Here is a 19,919-nt window from a genome sequence, read left to right as displayed (position 1 = left end):
CAATTATGTTGAAACTGTATTATATCAGTTTCAAATGCTATCTGGTATATCTTCGCATGAAAACGCTGTTTACATTTAATTTCATTTTTCACCTGGAGTATTTATTCAGAGAGTCACAACTTCCTCAAGATTATCTTGACACATAGTGGAGAATAAAGATCCAGACTTTTAGGGCTTATTAACACAAATATTCCTACTGTAGTTGCGGGGAATGGGAAATTCCAGAAATAACTATGAACAGAAAAAAGGCTGAAAAAAAAAATTAATTCCAGGTTTCCTGTCTCTTCAAGGGTTAAGTTACTTAAGCCTTAGATGTTTCCTTGAACAACACCTTGGGTTACATTTTTTACTATTTAAAAACATTAAAATGGAAAATAAGTGTTATTTGTTCATGGTTACCTACTCCAAGATCAGGTGGGCACCTTGCAGGTGCATTTACCACACCTCTGGGAGCTTAAAAGTCAAGTTAGGAGATCAGTATTGCTCTACAGCTAATAAAAAGAGGGAGGTTCCTCCAGAGTACCTTAAGAGGAGTGTCACCGTTGTTTAAATAGCCGCATTTCAAACATATGTGACAAAACTTTCACTTTCCTATGTGACAATACTCCGGTGATTTTATGGAGCACTGGATCATTCCTTCAGGGCCCTGTCTCGGCTGACACTGTGGGCTGTTATCTCTAGGTGTTACATGTTTGTTACTTACCCCCTCACCCACTGTAATTTGGGATCAGTGGTAGTAAAAAATGCTCATGTAATATTATCCAGGCCCAGAGACAGATGGGGTTTGATTTCATACTAACACAATAACTAGGAGGACTGAAACTGCATAGGAGGAGGTGCCACTTAACTGCATTTGCTTATTCTTGCTCTGTCATTCTCCTAATTACTAGGCCCCAACAGTTCGGGGTGTTTCTTTTTTAATAAAGAAAGATGTTTTGGCTCTTCATTCTGAGGCACTGTTCAAGACTTAAACTAAGTGAATGACTGAGACAATCTGTAGTATGGAATGGATTGCTATTATATGAAAATATTAAACTAACGCTTAATAAATCACTGACAAAGCATGCAAAAGAAAAATCAAAACATAGTAAATGCACCAAAGTATCTCAAATAGAAAGTGTCAGTATCAAAAATAAACCTAGAAAAATACCCTGTCTCCTGACATATGTCACTATAAGAGCAGTTCTGTCAAAAGTGATACATTCCCTCATGGTAGTTATACGTCACCAAAGAATATATATATTCTACAAAGAAACAGCTCAAAGAAAACACTGACAGATTTCCAAGCTGCTGTCCTGCAAACCCAGCTGTTAGCCAACTGTGTAATCAGAGGAAGCATCAGCAGCTGAATTACTTACAGGGTCAAACACATCATTATTTTTTTCTTTTGATCCTGCTTTTAGAGCGTTACAGTATATTTGTTCTAATTTCAGCTTTTCTTTATTAGATGACAACATCATATAAACATCCTTTGTGTTGTTTTCATCATAGCACATGTATTTTTCAGATTTAGTAATTCTGTTTACCATTATTAAAAGACAGTAGGTCATCAGCAAAATGGAAACAATGTAACAGGAACAACTTTAGTAGTCACAACATATAGCAAATGAATGAAGTAAACAAAAAGACATCTATTTCACAAAGAACAATTCTTCATTCCCCAGATTTGCCTTTTTTCACTAGTTATTGTTTGCATCTTAAAAAAATTCTGTAAGTAGAACCTTCTTCTTTCCCCAGAGAGTAAGTCATAATTTCTGAATGACAGCTAGTTAAATAAGCTCTTTTGGGTTTCCTTAGCAACAAACCTATCCTAATACTTATTGCAATGAGACCTGACAAATTCATTAAGTTATCCCCCCCCAACATTGAGTCAACAAGGTCAGCTTGAAGAGCTGCTGTATTTTTTAAGCAACATTCTTCTCTTTGCAGATCACATTTACATGCAGTGAGATGATGTTAACAGACATCAGCCCTCCTTGCCTTTCCTAGTATAATTATCCCCTAAAAACTCAATAGCATAGTCTACAATGACAATGAAGTTATTCTGACAAGAAACAAGGCAAAAAAAAAAAGTAGACAACAGCACATTTCATGGTCAGTAACCCCTTCCTTCTCATGACTGCCTATGAGATACATTGAACCTTAAGATAATATAATTTAAAAAAAAAAAAAGAAGTGGGTTAAAGTGAATTCTCCACAAGTACTGTAACCAAGGACTTTTTTCAGGGCTGAAAAAATTGATGCATGATATTCATGAGATGCAGTGTAATGAGTTCCTGTCGTCCATTATTAAGTTTGGTGACATACTTTTCAAAAGCATTTGCTTTCTTGTCTAAAAGGATTTTCCTGTGACTGCTGTACTGAATGTCAAGCATCAGCTACTTTTTACACGTACAGTAACTTCACAGAACGGAATCTCTCAGATAAAACATAACTATCATTGTATTTTTTGCAAGAGACTAGCAAGTATTTTTGGTTTTCCACTTAAGTCATGCAAGTTCCATGCTCTTGCATTTTCAGTTGCAAAACATATATATACACACACACATATATATATGTAGGTGTCATTCCCTTAGCAGTTACTGAGGTTGCACTTTTTTGATATGGCTAAGAAGTTCTGCCTGTGAGCTGTGGTCTTAAGACCGACCCCAGTCGGTCCAGTATCACATCAATACACAGTAATCAATTGCAAGAAATGATTGCTATTACGATTTTTTGTAAGTAATCCTTTAAATCTTTTGAGGAATGATTTCCCAACCACCAACATATGTGGACAGTGGGTGACTCAAATTGTATTACTTCTTATAATACTTGCTTAGAATCCTCTAATAAAAAAAGATCGGGTAAATACTAGATGCATAAGTTTACATATTATGGTCTCTTTGAAGGAGAGACTGTGCTTTGCTGTCTGCAAAACAAAATTCATGCTTGTAGTGTTGCTAATTCATTAGTTACACTACAGGAATACCTCTGTAACAGCACTCTGAAAGTACAACCAAATTACTGAGGCTGTTAAACAGATGGGGGAAACACAAAAAACCAAAAAAAAAACCCCAACCACAAAACACTCTGAAGCTAGGGAAAAATACAAAGTTAAAGTTGCTTACATGACCTTAATTCATCTTCTTTCTATAGGAGGTTCATCTCCTTATCTGTAGCCTCCACTGCTAGTATCATAGCAATAGCTGTTTGCAAATCAGTATTACGAGCAAAGATACCAGGCTTAGAAGACAATATGGGAAACTGAGTATCAAGATCATAAATTGCTATTGAAATACAAGAAGTTTTTTTAAAACCAAACAAACAAAACCTATTTGAGTTATTTGTATTTGCCTCCTTGGCCGTAACAATCTGTAGGTAGAGTTGTGAAGGTGCCAAAAAATTGCTTACTTGAAAAACTGTCATGTGTTCCTTACTGCCCTTATTTGATTTTTAAGATGTGAACTTAATTGCCAAAAATGAGAAGGAGAACATTACTTGCATTGGAGTTTGGAGAAAAAAAGATCATTATTTTTTTATGCATTATATAAATGAAGAAAAAGTGCCCTAACATTAATATATTGATATCTGGAACTGAACACTAAAATGCCAGGTCTTGAATACCATAATTTGCTACCCATTTATCTTGATGCTTAAAAGTCTCCTTCACAAAAGATCATTTTGCTATTTATCCCACCAAGCATTTTAGTTCTATAGGGCTGAGCTATGGTCCGCGAAAGATATTAAATTAAATCCAAGGGAAAGAAAAGCAGATGAATAGATAACAACAGTAAGCAGAAGGTTCATACTGTGCCCATTTCTCCTTTAGATCTGTGGCAGGCTTCCCTTGCACTGGGCCCGGGCCCAGAATTGGGAGACAGAGAAGCTTCTTCCCTTTTGTGTCTCAGCAAAAGGATTCAAAATTTTCCACCTTGAAACTCACATTACTGTGGGCTTTTCAAAACTGAAACTCTTTTACTATGGTAACAGGACCCAGTAGGTGCTCTTCATTAGCCTGATTAAGTCAGTCAAAATCTGTTGAAAGATTTTAAATAAATTCACTGGGCTTTGGGTCAGCAAAATGTAAATTAAGTAAAGATGCAGCTCATAGTAAGTAATCCTGCAAAGAGTGGCTCTTCCTTTCCTCTTGCTGAGTTCACGAGGAGTTGAGGACATCAGGTCCTCAATCTCTGACTGAGGTCTAAGATCTTTTAAAAGAAGAATATCAGGTATGCTTGAAAGCTTCAGTGGGCTTAGTAGAGGCTAGACTGAAATCTTTTCCACATGCTGTACAAAAACAATTCAACTTCCCACATGCTGGAACTTGTTTCTGAAGTGTCTAGCAGCCCTGTTCAGGATCTTCAGGACAGAGTTATGTTTTTTCAATAGCACTCTTTCTGATGGGGAAATCGAAATTTTCTAGTCTGAATTTAAAACCATTGTCCTTATGAGTATAAATATAAGATAAAAGGGAGGTAAAAATAAAAACACCTGTGGATATTTGAGTTATTTAGTAACCTAGTACTAAGATTTCACTTTCTTACCTTTCCCTTCCCCCAAAACAACTTCCATCACCCAGACTAGGACCAATACCATCAAAATCATCTGGAGTGCTCTGAGGGAAAGGTATGAATGAGTGCAGCAGAAGCAAATATTTTTCTAAGGCAGGGCCTCCATGGTTGAATTGCAATAGATTTGAGCTCACTCTAACCAATGCAAGCTGCCCCGCTGCAAGCCACGATAATCTGCAAGTAGGGTTTATTAGCTTTGGTTTAGCCTGGCAGTAATGCAATTACAGGGGGCAGAATGACTGCCTGCAGTCTACTGGGAAGACATACGCTAAATATCCTAAGTTTCAGGAAATATCCTAGATCTTAATAGCTCCGCAGTTAGTGTGGTTGAGGAAATGGGTTCTTAATTTGTCTGGCTCCAGCAGAATTGCTTTTCAGGTTAACTGAGTAGGCAAAGGTTTTTTTACAGGAAACCTTCCCTCCTTCAGAATTGGATTTAAAATTATCCTGAAACAATTAAACAAGGCAGCCACAAACAAAGCAGGTCCAACACTTAAGATGATAATATTATGACTCTTCCTCACTTTTGCCTGTAGCCAGTGAGCCAGGAAAGCAGGACCTTCCTTCAGACCACTAGACCTGGGCTGGTTTGATAGCAAAAGCGGAGTCAGCTTTAGTTTGTGGACAAACAGGTGATGCTAGGATAGCCAGACAGCAGACCACCCAGATAACAAACCAGATTCACCAGTCTGGTTCAGCCTTCCTTGGGGCCACAGTGCAATCTCTGCAGAGACCTGAGGCTCAGAGGGCTGGGCAGTGCCAGCACAGCACGGTACAAACGCATGGAGCCTGCTCGTGTCCGCTCTGTCCGTTCCCATCCCCTTCCTGCAACACAGGCCACGGGAAAACACAAGCACAAAGACACGCTGGTCGATCCAGGCTCATTATTTACCCCTCACGGGCCTCCCTACACTGTGCAGTCCAAGCTGCAATCTAAGGTGCCAGTCTGCATTCACACACACCGGGACAGCAAGCACTGAGCATGGCAGTGGAGCGAGGAGGTCATAGTTTCTTGGTGGCTTTAGCTTGGTGGCACAGACAGAACTACAAAGCCTGGATAGACCTGAGCTGGCTCCTCACAGAAATCCCACAAATAGGTCTGTCTTGCATTCCTCCTTTTCGGGAGGAACATGACGGGGAGTCTGCAGAGTCTCAGAATGACCAGCGTGAGTCTGTCAAGATTATTCATCACAGCTCTGCACCTCAGCAAGAAATCCTGCTGCCTCTGCCAGAAGAGATCTGCAACCCAGACAACCCACTGCCTGTAAACGCTGGCTGAGCACCAGAGACCTGTGAGTCAGGAGGACAGCATCTGATGCGATACTCCTAGACTCCATCTAAAGCTCTCTATACCTTATTTCATAACTAAATGGCAACACCACTTCCTTTTTCCCCAGCCATTTTCTAACTTAGCTACTTACAAGCAGTTGAGAGCAGGAATGAACCCCTGCGGTGTTGCACTCAGGGCGACTGGTGCAGCGTGTACCGCTTTGTGCGAGCCAGCGGTGTTATTCCTCCCGCTCCTACGTAACCAGCCATAAGGAGCCGGGCTTATCCCCAGGCACCTCAGCTGAACGGTGCTGCCACAGATGTTACTTTCATGCAGGCGGATGGCGTCTGAACTTTCACCGAGACCTCTGGGATTATCTTTAGGTATTTGGAGATGTTCTTTGAAGTATTATGCTCTCAAGCGTCTCGTATGGCAGGGTAAGCAAGGATGTGGACTGAGGAACAAAACACTAGACGATCCTTTTCTTCTCGCTTTACCTCCCCCTGTTATGCTGAAAATAATGTACTGTGGCATTTTTCACAGGAATCTAATGAAAAATTCTTTTTTTCTTTCAGCTACGATGAATGTGTGGGGCCAGGAGCAACTCAAATATATATTCCCACAGACGATCCCCCCCCATATTCTCTCACGGACCCTTGTCAAAGAAATGAAATATCTATAAACATTAGCCTGGAAGAGGAAGCAGCATCTGGGACTACAGGACAGGCTGCAAATTACGCAGTCAGGCTGCAGGACTTGCAGCAGCCCATTTCATCCATCTCTTTGTCATCTCTTACTCTGGAGGCTGCTCCCCTGTACGAGACAGTGGTGTGTGAACAGAATATCCCCATCCCACGTGTTCCAATGGAAGTACTGAAAAATTCTTCCACTGACTATCAGACTCTTCTGAACCAAATCATGTGAATAAAAGTGGCTCTTTCCTTCAATTCTTCTGAAGAACTCTGACCGACAAAAACATTTAAATGGAAGAATAAAACCCCTGAAAGTTTTACCTATTTTATATCTTTAAACAGGGATGCAATGGGATTTAATTTTTTACAGTGAATTTTGAAAGTTTACCTAAACTTCCCGCTTTGTGCTTCAAAGTGTTCCATGACATCACACAGCATAAAAGAACAGCAGCAACAAGCAGTGCATCTGACCTTTTTGAAGCATTTCAAAACACATTGAAAACAGCCACTCTTAATGTAGATACATGTTATCCAGTCAAGCCTACTTGTTGATTTTGCGATACTTTGCTTGTTTTAGCACAGAAGGAAAAAGAAGAGCATTTTGTTGTCTTTGTAGGTGTTACTAGTACATTTCATTCAGTGTCTTGGCAACAAAGCATTTTTAAATAATTCTTTGTCTAAATATGTATGTCAGTAGACAGAGACAGAACACTGCCTGCAAAACATGACTATCAGTACCATATAGGAGCAAAAGAAAAAGGACAACAGCATCTATGATTTTGGTAGTCGCATTTTTTCCTTTGGAAAGCCTGGCCATTACCAGGCTTTCCAGACCATTGAAAAGCCTGCTGTAAGTCTTCCTCAAAAGAAACCAACAGCAAGTGATGGGGAGGTGGCAGTGGATCCCCAAACACCAATTGGCTTTACCTGCGGAAGCTGTACTACAGCCGTGTGCAGGCCTGGGAGCTGCACGCCCTTCACGGGGACTGGATACAGCAAGGGAAGGGCAGCGTCTGGAATCCCAGAAGATGCTTCATGCCGATTCCCATGCATGACTGCATTTTCAGGCACTAACTGGTCTCATTCTTCAGTAAGGAACCTGTAGTGTTACAAAGGACCTTGACCTCTAGTAATTGCATTAGTATGACGTAAATAATAGATGCTGGACTTGGCATGCACGGTAACAGAAAACCTCACTTTGCGCAGAAACCTCTTCTATTAGGCACAATCCTTTTCACTGAAATTTTGCTACCCACAAATCTAGCCTTTGTTCGTAGACCTGGACTTCTCACATATTCATAAGATAAATGCATACAAGTTGGAGATGCACACTGGCAGGAACAGCAGAGGCAAACTGCAGATGCGAGAGTTTAATCTTACATGGTACACAAGCACCCTATCTCCACATAAGGACTAAACTACTTCTTCAACCAGTACTTGTTAGCAGACTTATCAGAGGCTCATCTCCACTAAATGTCTTAGAGGTATTTTCACTGGGAAAAAAAAAAAAAATTTTTTTTTACACTGCTAAAATGCACTTCAGTTTACTACCCCCACTGAAGGATACATAAAAATGAGCATAGTAAATATGTAATTGTGTTTAAAAGGAAGCATCATCCAAATTATTAAAATCACACTTAGATTTTCTGTAAATACTAAATAATTTTCAACTGTAATCATCATTCAACACTCCAAAGATTGACACAATTATAATTAATACTTAGATGGGAAGTAATTATATGGTTCTTACTGCTGTATAAATTATACCATTACCGAGTCATAGGCACATGATGAGATAAGGTAAGTATGCATTCTTTGCTAAGTAGATGAGAGTAACCATGTATTTTGCTAAAATAACAGAATTCTTTTGCAGTTCAGCAAAATTTTCGATATTCTCAGTATACTACACCCAAAACAACAAAAAGTCACAATTTTGCATTGCAAAACTGCTGGCAGGCATTGCCAGAATGTAGGCTGTATTTCACATTTGTATTTTTAACAGACAGAACTACTCCTCTATATAAAGTACTACTGTAGACAGTTTTGTGGTATGCAAAGTATCGTGCAATAAGAGAATCAAAACTCTACACCATCTATGGGGGCCAGAAATGAAAACCAACATAGAAATGTACCAGTCAGTTTTATTGGCAGAAAAATAAAAAGTGAAGGAAAGCACAGAGGCTTATTTATGCAGAATAGGACATGCTTTCATAGATGTGTCTTCCTGCAGCTCTTGGAGACCTGCCTAGAACAGGGTAAGGCACTGGGACCAGACCTGCTTACTTCAGGCTGCTATTGGGGAGGTGAAGGGGGAAATCTAATAAACAAATTAGGAGGCAAATGTGATTCCCTCCCCCCCCGCCCCCAAAACTGAGTCTCTCTCTTACCTGTAACATGAAAAACCTGAAGGTTCTTCTGAAGACAAGCACAGAGGACTTTTCACATCTGGCAGGCAAGCCTCTACCCTGTTACAGATGCTTACAGGTTCTGCGCATTTTGGGAAATCCTTTCAGCCTGCTTGGCTTTTAACCTGACAGGGATTTCATGACCTTCCGCTAACTTTCTATCTGTAGTTTACAAAATAAACTAATTTTAAGTAGGCCTCTGATGAAAATGGGACATATGTATTTTACCTCATGATAGAAATGCATTACTAAGATTACAGAAAACTAATAAAAGTCTTTCTTCATTTGGTGACAGTTACACATCTTTAGCATTACAATCTGGATTATATGTAGCAGCATTACGTACAAATTGCTGTCTACTCCCTCTTGTGGTATGCCGCTTTATAAAGTCAAGTCGTCTAGTTATCACGCTACACAGAGTTCAGTGAGGGACTGGTCCATCAAAATAATCCCAGCTTCTTTGTCACACAGACATGGAAGCCAGCCAAAATACACAATTCCATACTGTAGCATTTCTCTAAGTTACCACTAAACTGGTTATGTCATTCATTATAAACAAATATCTTAACCTGTTAATTCAAAGTAGAGTATGCTGCCCTCAGTGATACGATTACATTGCATTACGATACGATACATTACCACGATCACTTGCAAGGGTGGCTTAGAATTTTCTACTCTTGTTAATCTTTTTAACTAGATGATATCCAAGAAAGTTGTGGGGAAAAAAGCTTATAAATCCAACCCGTATACCTCTGCAAACAGACAATGCTAGAAAGAGAATTTTATAGCTCTAAAGCTGTTCTAACAGCTTCTGCTGCTACTACTAGAACAGTGTTGAGATTTCTTTTAACAATGCAATAAGAACATAATTTCATTTCTTGGAGAATATTTAAGATCCCAGATAAATATCAGCAAAGTTGACAAAGTGTCTCCCGATGCTCCTCTTAAGGAATTCGTATCCTCCTATCAGATTTTATCCTAAACTCTCACGTAATTTTAATGCCAGTCCTAAAACAGGCTTAACACAGCCCTTTCATTTATTACATGATTAATATCAGAAAGAAACTGTTTGGACATGCTATTTCTTGCTATGTGATAACAATACTGTATTTCTGTAGTCATCTCTTTTGCTTCAATTTTTAGTATACTGATCTTTACACAAAACTTTTAGTAAAGAACATACAAGTATTTGATACAGCTTCTGTGCTTTTTATTGTGTCGGTATCACTTTGGTACTACCCGCAGCCCCTAGCCTCCTGTTAATCAGGCAACTAAGCAACTCTTGACTAAGCAACATCGTGCTTCAGCCACTTACATTTGGATTTTACATTTGTCAGAGATCACAGGAATAAGCAGCCATCAGAGCAGTCAGGTCAGGGGGGATGAGTCAATGTATGCCCAGCTGGGATCAGCCCAGCTCAACAACAGCAGAAAGGGAAGAGTCTGCAATACTGCTGCAGTGAAAATTTTTACCCTTGAAATACTCTCAGGCATTTCAAGAAGCATCAGAAACCCTCACAGACACATTCATAGGTACCTCTGAAAATTACTAAGGTCAGGAGACTGGAAAATGGCAACATACTGCCAAGGAAAAAGAGAAAAAGCCATGAAATAACAGGCCAATCTTCCCAGAAAAATTCAAACAGGTAATTTTTTAGCACAGTAAGATGAGTAACAGTGTATTTCCTGAATGGAAACCACATTAAACTGATCTAACTGGTCATGGTACAGTCTGACAAATCATTCCCTCCTTAAACTAGAGAAATACTCTCTGCATAAAATTATAACCACAGACTTCTGCAAATTAAAATAATAATCATCATACAACAGAGTATATATCAATTGCTCTGTGTTAGTTTGAAAGGATGCGTCAGGTGGGATCACCTACGTCCTAATGAAAATACTGAGCGTTGCTGGATTTCAGAGCTTTGAGAGAATGGACCTATTAAAATCAGCAAGTTACATTAAACTAGGAGAGACAGGAATATGTAGGAGAGCAGGACTAGAATTTGAAGAGACAGAGAAACAGCCTGGAAAGAACATGATGCATTTCAGTGAACACAAATACAATTCCTGCACTTGAGAAATGTAGGCTCAAATTCGCAAATGCATGACACAGAGTTAGATTACAGGAGAACGTCTGAAAATTAGACTGAGACAAATACAGGCTAACTATGAGCCAGTAATGTCATACTACTAGGAAAAAAAGAAGAAAACCCACGTAACAACAGCCTGGGAATATAAACAGCGCTATTATTCTTAAAACATTCAAAACAGGTCTCCACTCACTACTGCTCTGTTAGGAAACAGAGTCCAGGCTGGGGCTCTACAAGTCAAGGCGGCTGGCAAACCTGACTGCCTAGAGAAAAGGAACAAGAAAGTAAAAAGGCCTGGTTATTGTCTTTTTTTGGTTTTACACGACAGAGACATGCTGTTCTCCATTGCCATATAGAAATGAGATATTAGAATTGACCAGAAAAGGAGAATTAGTAGTTTATGAATTGCAGAGGAAGAAATATTCCACATGTTACCAGGAATGGAAAGGCCAAGTTTCAGTCGTCTCCTTCTAGTGGAGCTTTCCGTGTCCTCTCTTTATCACTGCCTGACAGTGTCTGACACTGCTTCACGGCCTGGGAATTGGCAGTTGTACTTTTGTCACTTAATATTAGCAGCTTTCCAAACCCTAGATGTTCTGCCAACGCCCTCTGGGAAAAGAGGATTCTCTTAGCCCAGACCACATTAGCGACACTGAGCACTACATGATTTCTAACACCATACTGTTGTCACAGCAAAAAGCTTTCAGTGAAAACACTCATCACCGCAATTATATCCAAGCACCTCCAGCTCTAACTTCCCCGATGTGCTGCATGTGAAGTGGGAATTGTAGATAGATCAGAAACTAAATCCATGTTTTCTGATTCCCCAACAGCATCTCATGCATTAAAACTTCTCCTCAGCTAGCAAAGTTCATCTTCATTTCCCTTTTCCTCAGTTCACAGTAATGTATGCTTGAACACTGGCTACTGAACTCATAAGCATATGATAAATTCACAGCTTGGATTTCAGACAGGTCCATACGTGTATATATTCGTACTCCCATTAAAGCAAGAAAAAGTAACAAGCAAAATAGCTTCCATGTCCAGCAGAGACACAAACAAAGTTAAAGCTTTAAGGAACCTCGAAGTATCCAGGGTGGTCCGTTCATGTTTTGGGTCCAATGCTTTGATTCTCCTATTTGGTCTCCTGAATCTTCTAGCAATGTTGTTTCAATAACCCTCCTCTGCCTAAATCAGCCCAACTGCAATGAAAAAAAGAGTCAGGTATATAGCCTGATGCAATTCACCAGGTATTGGCATTGTGTCTTTTGAACTCCAGGGAAACAGCAACAGTTTGCATGCACAACTGGAAGTGGCCCTTCCTTTCTACTGAATTCCTCTTCTCTCCTAGGACTAGTGACCAGGCTCTTGCCTTGCTGTAGTCTTAAAAAAAAATCTTTTTGATAGATTCTGTCTTGTTACACTCCAAATGAACGTAATACATTCACAATGGAGAGACTTTTTTTTTTTTTAATTTAAACTCAAATGACAATGAAGCAGTGAAAGAACCCTGTAAAAATTAAGATTATCTTGTCACAGCTTTGCTCCTAACAGGATTTTATATTTCTGCAAGAGATTGAAATCAGTAATAAACAAAATTAATACACCCAGAAAAGAGCAAAACTTCTTTGCAAAACATTTCAAAATCTCACCGAAGCAGGAAGAGCAAGATGAGAGACCTCATAGCTCAGGGAACTGCAATTGGATTTTTGGGCACCTGGGTCACGGCTGAGTACGCTGCCCTATTGGCATCAATGGGATTGTTGCCACACACACCAGGGAAGTGATTAAGCTTCCCTTTTACAGAACAGGCTTTTAAAGTATTAGGACCTTCAAAACACAGAACATAAATCCCATCCTTGGAGGCTGTGCTAAGAAACTAATTCAAAGAATAAGAATGCTGTGATAGCTAGATAGATGAGACAACTCAGTGTTTACTGTATTAGGCAAATATGTTTTACTGAGAAGTGAAACACTCAGAAGAACCAGCAACAAAGCAAGATTCCCTGTATCATTCCACTAAAACACACCAGGCTTTAACAAAATGCAGCTATTCTATATGTTAATGAGAACTGCAAAGGTTAAAGAATCCAATCCTCCCCCACGGGAGCGGGTGTGCAGAAACATGAAACCCAACCCTGACATTTGGGTCAATAAAGTTTTGCATATGGCAAGAAGAGAGCTGAGCTGCCTGCAGGCACCCTACGAAGAGCCCAGCCGGACTTGCCTGCATACACGCACATATGGTAGGGGAGGGAACTCAGGCATCGCAGCAGATGGCCAGATGGCCTCACTTCAACATGTGGCGGTAGGATGGGGATTTGTCCCCCCTTCCCTCTTGGCTAGATCAGCAATTTTTATACAGCAGCTCTACATACACAAATTCTACAAAACTATTTCCTAATGACATTTCACTTGGAACGACGATCAAAAGCGTATGTTTTTGGAAAGCCCTCTTACCTGGGAAGTCGAGAGAAAAACAGTTTGTTTGCAACACCACACAGCCACTTTCCACAAGAAAGAAACAGGACTGCGGTCAAGTAAGCCTGAGATTTCCCTTAACCAGAAGCAGCCGTACATTCCCAGTGGTTAACAGCGAGACAGATATTAATTTTAAAATCTATCATGTAACGAAGACAATCCATAATAAGATGGGCTATTAAAAAACCATCAAGCCAAATTCACACTTGCAGCACATGAAGTCAGCGGAGACACCACTGAAGACACCGGCCCAGCTGGTCTACAACAAAAAATAAGGTCACAGGAGGCCAATGCCGGCACTGATTTGTGGAATCACACACGCACATGACATTGTAGCGGCCGTAGGAAGTGACTCTAAAATTCAGATTCCAAAAAAATCAAGAGTAACAAAATCATCGAGATCAAAGTCAGGTTTGTTTTCCAGCTGCTGGGCCAGACCTCTACTGCAAACCCATCCCAGGAAACTTTTCAGATACCACAGCAGAAAGCAGAAGTTCCTTTCAGCTGATCAGTGCCCAAACCTAGTCCAGGAATTCAGAGGCAGCACACAATAAAGAGAATAACAGAACAGGCACCGGGGACGCACTGCCTTACAGACGGGCTCGTTTCACCCGGGGCACAGGTACCACTAGGCCAGCTTTCGCCTCACGCCAGCCGTGCGCACGGGGCCTGGCCCGCCCGGGCCCGCAGCCGAGGCCTCCCTGCGGGGGGATCGCGGCCGGCCGGGGGAGCAGCGGAGGAAAGCGGCCGGAGCGGGCCGGGAGCGCAGCGCTGCCGGGGCGCGGAGCGGGAGGGGAGGGGAGGAGAGGGGAGGAGAGGGGAGGAGAGGAGAGGGGAGGGGAGGGGAGGAGAGGAGAGGGGAGGGCCCGGCCCTCACCTCAGCGCCGCCGCCGCGGCACCGGCACCCGCCCTCGCGCCACGCGGCCACGCGCCCGCGCTGAGGCGACGGCCGCCCGCGCGCAGCGCCGAGCACCGCCCGGCGCGGCACCGCCCCCTCCGCCCTCCCGCCTTTCGCTTTCGGTTCGCCGGGGCGCCCGCCCCCCGCCCTGACTGACGCGGCGAGGCACCACTCCGCACCAGGGAGCGCCGGCGGAGCGGCCAATGGCGGGCCGAGCGGCGCCGCGGCCGGGCGGGGGCAGCGCCTGCGGCCGGGCGGCCCGGCCGGTCTGGCGCCGCCATGAAGGAGCCGGCGGCGGCCGCCGAGGAGGAGGTGCTGCGGGACTACCTGGCCTACTACGCGGCCCGAGGGGCGGTGGGGGAGCTGGCGGTGTGCGACCAGGCCTCCCTGAAGGCGAGGGCGCGACGGCTGCTGGGCCCGCGGCGGCGCGGCGCCCTGGACGTGCGCAGCGTGGCGGAGCGGTGCCGGCGGGCCCGGGGCGAGCGGGGCGGCAGCGTCCTCCGCGACCTGCTCAAGGCGCTGGAGGTGCTGGAGCTGCTCTGCGTCAACCTGCTCCTCTCGCCGTGGCGGAAGGAGATCAGGTCGCTGAAGGTAGGGAGGCGGCGCGGCGCTGGGGCGGGGGGCGCAGCCGGCCCCGGCGAGGGCTTCTCCGGCCTCGGGGCCTGGCGGCCGCGGGCTTTCGAGGCCTCGTCCCGGGCCTGTGGCGCAGGAGGCGCGGCAGCGGCGCCCGCGCCCCGGCGAGTCAGGAACAGCGTTTAGGAGCCCGTTTTGGACGGGTTCGTGTGCTCCGAGCGGTGCGAGGGTGCTGCCAGGTGTTCGTTGGCCTTTGCAGGCCTTGACCTCGCCGCGGCCGGGCCTTCAGGGCCTTCCCAGGAGCGCTGAGCATTCCAAGGTTTGGAAACAGACCTTCGGTTATTGTGAAGCAGTAAGGGAGTAAAAAGGTACAATGAAAGGCTTTGACCCTCATTACTCGGAGTTTTAACCTTAATTTGTCTATAAGGAGAGAATGCTTCTAAGCATTAGTTACCACTTTTGCGAACAGGTTGATGCCAAAGGCCCAGTGGACCCGTGTCTGTCCGGTCCAGTGATTTTACCACCTATCCTATCTCTGGTGGCTGCAGCTGGTGAAGTGGGTAGGAAAACACCCTTCAAAAGAGAAAACGCTGTTGCTTTTTGCAGCAAGGTGATCAAGGTTACCCGAGTGCCCTAGCACACTGAACACATCTCATTGCCCAGAAGACAGCAATCCTCAACATGTGCAAAATCTACTTGTATTTGAACAAAATCCGTAAACACCCAAAATGCAAACTTATTTCTCTTCCTACAGCGACAGGTGCTGGCGAGGAAAAGCCATTTCTTTCCTTCTCCCTGCCCTTAGGTCTGATCTGCAGATTCTCAAACAGCTGTAGATTCCTATTCTCCTCATTCATCTCCATAAAACAGGGCAAAGCATAAGATATTCAGGTCTACAGCTAGTGGGCTCAGCTTTTCATAACACAAGAATCCTTGGCTTCATTAAAATCAAGTTTTGAAAGTGCAAGAAAGCCTGCTGAAGGCCTGCAATAATTACTGCAAGGCACAAGTTAGAGAACAACCAGTATCTTGTGTACATACAGGTTTGATAAAAAGTTACTGGTCATATGTGGAATGTTACTTTACATATTTCCTGCCTCTCACCCACTCTCATGTCACCCCCTGCAGCGCTTGCTGCTTACTTCCCCTCCAGAAGGAACAGAAGCTGGGGAGCAAAAGGCACTGTTGACAGCCTTATCTGAGAATGGAGCGGGGCTCAGTACTATATTGTACTATGGCCTTTTAGGTTAATGGCCTTTTTGGGCATCAGTTTTGTTCTCCCCCAAGCTTGTGCTTGTGAGACCAATGCTTAGGTCTCAGCCTTAGGAAGTAGGTAAGGCAGTCTCAAGCTGGGCAGCCTGAAAATAAAGGCATCCCAATTCTGGAAGTTTTGACTTTGCATTCCTGCCTCCATCGTGTTCTGACTTGCCTGGAGTTGGTCATGCTTGATCAACACAGTCTCTCTTATCATAGTGTTTCAGATAAAACCAAAAACCACTTCCAGTTTACAAACTAGGCCTCATGCCTGGGGTTAGCTCCAAAACCAAGCAAATGTTGAACGATTTTTTTTTAAGTTGTTACACAGCAGCAGCATTTTATTCAAGTCATGTTTTGCAGACAGCCTGTGCAAAGAGAGCGTGTTTTGGCAATATTTCTGCTAGAATAGTGTCACTTCAAAAAGGTGCTTTCAGAGAAATGGCAACTTAATTTGGGGGTAGTAAAGTTACAGCAGGAGTCTGAACCATGGAAAAAGAAAACATTAGTCTTGTCACCGGTTAAGAAATATGATTTAGAGTGAGTGCATCATGTCTGTTTCTCTAGGAAAAGATTAGACCTCAGTGATTTATTCTATGAATCTTCATTTGTTTAAAAAATCTTCTGTTCTTCAGTAGAGCATATAAGACTTACATGAGTTTCTCTAATTTGACTAAAATTATTTTCTTATTCTCTTCCTTTTTGAATATTGATGCTCTTAGCCAGTATATCAGCAGGTTTAAACTGGCATAACTTCACTGAAATTAATGTGCTATAGTAAAGCTATAATGCTTGAGAGGCTGACAAAATAATGCTGACAGAAAAGCCTCACTTCGATTCAAAATTCAGACTTTTAGGAACATGGTTTTTTTTAAAAGATTTAAGGAATTTTTGAAGTACTTTTGATTTTTGGGAAGTCTTTCATGCTTCCCTCCACTCCACCCCCCCAGCATTCATCTGTTTTTCATGTTGCGTTCTGTTGCAGACATTCACCGGTAATTTTGTCTACTATATTCAATCTGTGCTCCCAGACGACATTGTAAAAGCAGTACTGGAGAAAATAGGTTACATTGCAACAACAGCAACAGAGTTTTCACTCGTCAAAAAGAGAAACAATGAGGAAACAAAACAGACTGCATTTGAAATATTCCTGGCAAGAATTGAGTGTGAAACCATCCTCGAAATGACAAATGAAGAAAAACATGGCAATTTGGAGAAGACCCTACAGAAGAGAACACAAATGCACCGGCATCATGGAGATAAGGACAAAGAAGATCAGACACCCCACAGAGAAGATTCTGAAAATCTAGAAAATAAAGAAAACAGTGAGACATCTTTGTGCCTTGCTACTCAACAGAAGTCTTCAACTAATAGCAATACCTCCTTTGAAGCTACTGGGAATCTGAAGATCAAAGATGACATGCCTCAGTTAGCAGTTACTCAATCCACTAACAAGCTTCAGGAACACCAAAGGCAAGTCATTAACACCATACATTTTCCGGGCAAATGCTCAGACAGCGAGGACTTCTTGATGAAATACAGTGACATTGTCATAAGACAAACACCTATTTTCAGTGAGAATCTTTCTCCAAAAGCTTTTGAAAAAAAGCCAAGAGCCAGTCTAAGTGAAGAATGTGTTTTGGCAGTCACTGCAGAGTCAACTGCAAATGAGATCAGGCCTGTGCCACTCTCACCAGGAGCAAGCGGTCCGCCAGCCTTTGCAATATTTGCTGACAGCTCTTGTGACAGCAAAACCACTTTGGAGTACAAAGCTCAAGAAGTCTCTGAAGAATCAATTGAAGCAGAAATTAATGATGCCATAAATTGCGTAGATCCAGACCCTGCAGATGAACCCAATGAGCTGAAGTCTCTGCAGTACAAGGACATTGCATCTGTCCAAAACTGCAGTGTCCCTAGGGAAGAGGAAGTTTGTGAGCTGTCTTTAAACTTCACAAAACTACAAATCAAGGACACTCAGGAAGACCTTATGTATCCCGTAGAGGAAACTGGCCAACCTGAGTCAGTATCATATGCAAGTACAAGTGACCAGCATGTAAGAGAATTTAATCACTCCAAAATAAAACATACATATCTGACTAATGCTCAGATGCAGAACAGAGCAGCTGCACATATTGAGCCATCTTCAGATCTGTGCTGTACTACTGGGAGCATGGAGGATCCCACTACTGGTTCCGATAGCAAGAGACTATTAATGGACCCTCCTAAAGCACATACAGTTTCTGAGTGCTTCAGACACATTAGAGAGCCCCCTAATCTCACCTACATTCCACCACAAAGTATTGATGTTCGGTCTTCACACATAAGAAGGGCCACCGCACAGGGCAGAAGGAACCTCTTGCAGCATCAATGTGACTCTCCCGAATCCAGTGAAGTAAAGCTGGAGAACTGTAATTCAAAAGTAAATGAAATCCAGGAGCCTTATGTCATTGTTGACAAAACTGACCAAGGAATGTCATGCCATCACACTTGATTCTACCAGTGCTTTATTTGTAATTGGCCTGGGTTTTTTCCTCTCACTTGTGGCCTTGATCGTCTTTTCAAGGCAATGATTAGCTTTGTCAAAACAGCTTAAATGAAAAAAACCACACCACTGCTTTTGGACAGGAAAAAAGGGAAGTAGTTGAGCAAATTCTTAATGGCCCCTTTTCATCTGCAACCTTTGGCACTGAAGCCTAAATGGTCACCTTTCTGAAGCGTAGGCAAATTCCATAAATTTAAATCCAATTTAATTCATTAGCCAGATTCTGAGTATAGCATGCTGTGCAATGACAGAAACAGGTAAATGTTTCTGAACTGGAAGACACAACTTTATAGCTTTACAAATGCTATACTGGAGTGTACATCTGTTAACTCATTACATTCCTATGAAGCTGTGCTTGGAGCTAATCTTGCTCCTGTTTTCAGTTGAAAATAAGTTTAGAAAGTTTGATAACATTCCTTTAGGCTTAAAGAAGGAAACAGTCCTGTGAACACTTTCGGGTTTATTTTTGCATTAGGAGAAACAGTTTTGATCTTACAGAGCTAATAACCTGTATTACAGGTTTTATACCCATCTCCACTTGTTACCAGAATTTTTTGTGGCTACCACCACAAATTTCAAGAGAAGCACTGAGCATCATAATCATTCACTGCTACCAGAAGAGGGAGATCCAGCTCTTGCTGCCATTTCCCTTGACCCTGTTCCTGCCACTTAACTCTGCACCAGCTCTGGACTTCACTGGACTTTTCTCTGAGCCAGTTTATCTCACTAAAATGAAGGGAAAAAACCTGCCATTCTCTGCCATTTTACTGGCAGGGGAAAAAAAAAAAAAAATCAGATCAGAGAAGGGTCCCAGTGAGCATTAGAGCCAGGATAAGGGATGTCCTGTAGGTGGGAGTGCTGTGTGAAAAGCATCATGTTGAGGAAAGAGAGCAGTATTGTTAGATCAGATCAGCACTGAGAACCTCTGTCATAGACAACATTTAATTAAATTTAGATAAGCACACAGTCACTGGTACTGTATTTCAGCATAATCTTCAATGCTTCTTTATACACTTGTTACCTAGGAAGACAGTTTACTTTAATACTGCTTCAAGTAACTTTTCCAGTAGTACCTCAATGCAAAGAATGTTTTGTTGTTTCATGTATAGTTAAACTATTAGCTGAAATTAATTTAGTATAAATTGTTTATAATTTACT

The 19,919-nt window shown here is 42.4% G+C and overlaps 3 protein-coding genes across 3 annotated transcripts in view; 2 read left to right on the top strand and 1 right to left on the bottom strand.

Annotated features, from left to right (window-relative positions):
• Positions 1-6,744, top strand: part of BEAN1 (brain expressed associated with NEDD4 1) — a 55,214-nt gene extending 48,470 nt beyond the window's left edge. Inside the window, exon 5 of the mRNA XM_075714807.1 lies at positions 6,396-6,744. Within this exon, the coding sequence (XP_075570922.1) occupies positions 6,396-6,744 (349 nt within the window). The remainder of the gene's footprint in view (positions 1-6,395) is intronic.
• The window catches only part of DYNC1LI2 (dynein cytoplasmic 1 light intermediate chain 2), a 204,972-nt gene that overhangs the window by 56,905 nt on the left and 128,148 nt on the right, over positions 1-19,919 (bottom strand). The gene's annotated exons all lie outside the window — the stretch shown is intronic.
• Positions 14,672-19,532, top strand: LOC104032744 (uncharacterized). The gene is made up of 2 exons (XM_075714806.1): positions 14,672-14,983; positions 17,205-19,532. The coding sequence occupies exons 1-2, from the start codon at positions 14,672-14,674 to the stop codon at positions 18,708-18,710; spliced, it is 1,818 nt and encodes a 605-aa protein (XP_075570921.1). The 3' UTR covers positions 18,711-19,532.

Source organism: Pelecanus crispus, chromosome 8 (genome assembly GCF_030463565.1).
Source record: "Pelecanus crispus isolate bPelCri1 chromosome 8, bPelCri1.pri, whole genome shotgun sequence".
NCBI classification, from domain to species: Eukaryota; Metazoa; Chordata; class Aves; order Pelecaniformes; family Pelecanidae; genus Pelecanus; species Pelecanus crispus.
This window is presented reverse-complemented; position numbering and strand designations above follow the sequence as displayed.

Excerpts from the sequence above, each read along its gene's own strand:
- LOC104032744 (XM_075714806.1), top strand. The coding sequence starts at position 14,672 with ATGAAGGAGCCGGCGGCGGCCGCCGAGGAGGAGGTGCTGCGGGACTAC. Across the intron at positions 14,984-17,204 it reads AGGAGATCAGGTCGCTGAAG|ACATTCACCGGTAATTTTGT; the intron begins GTAGGGAGGCGG and ends GTTCTGTTGCAG.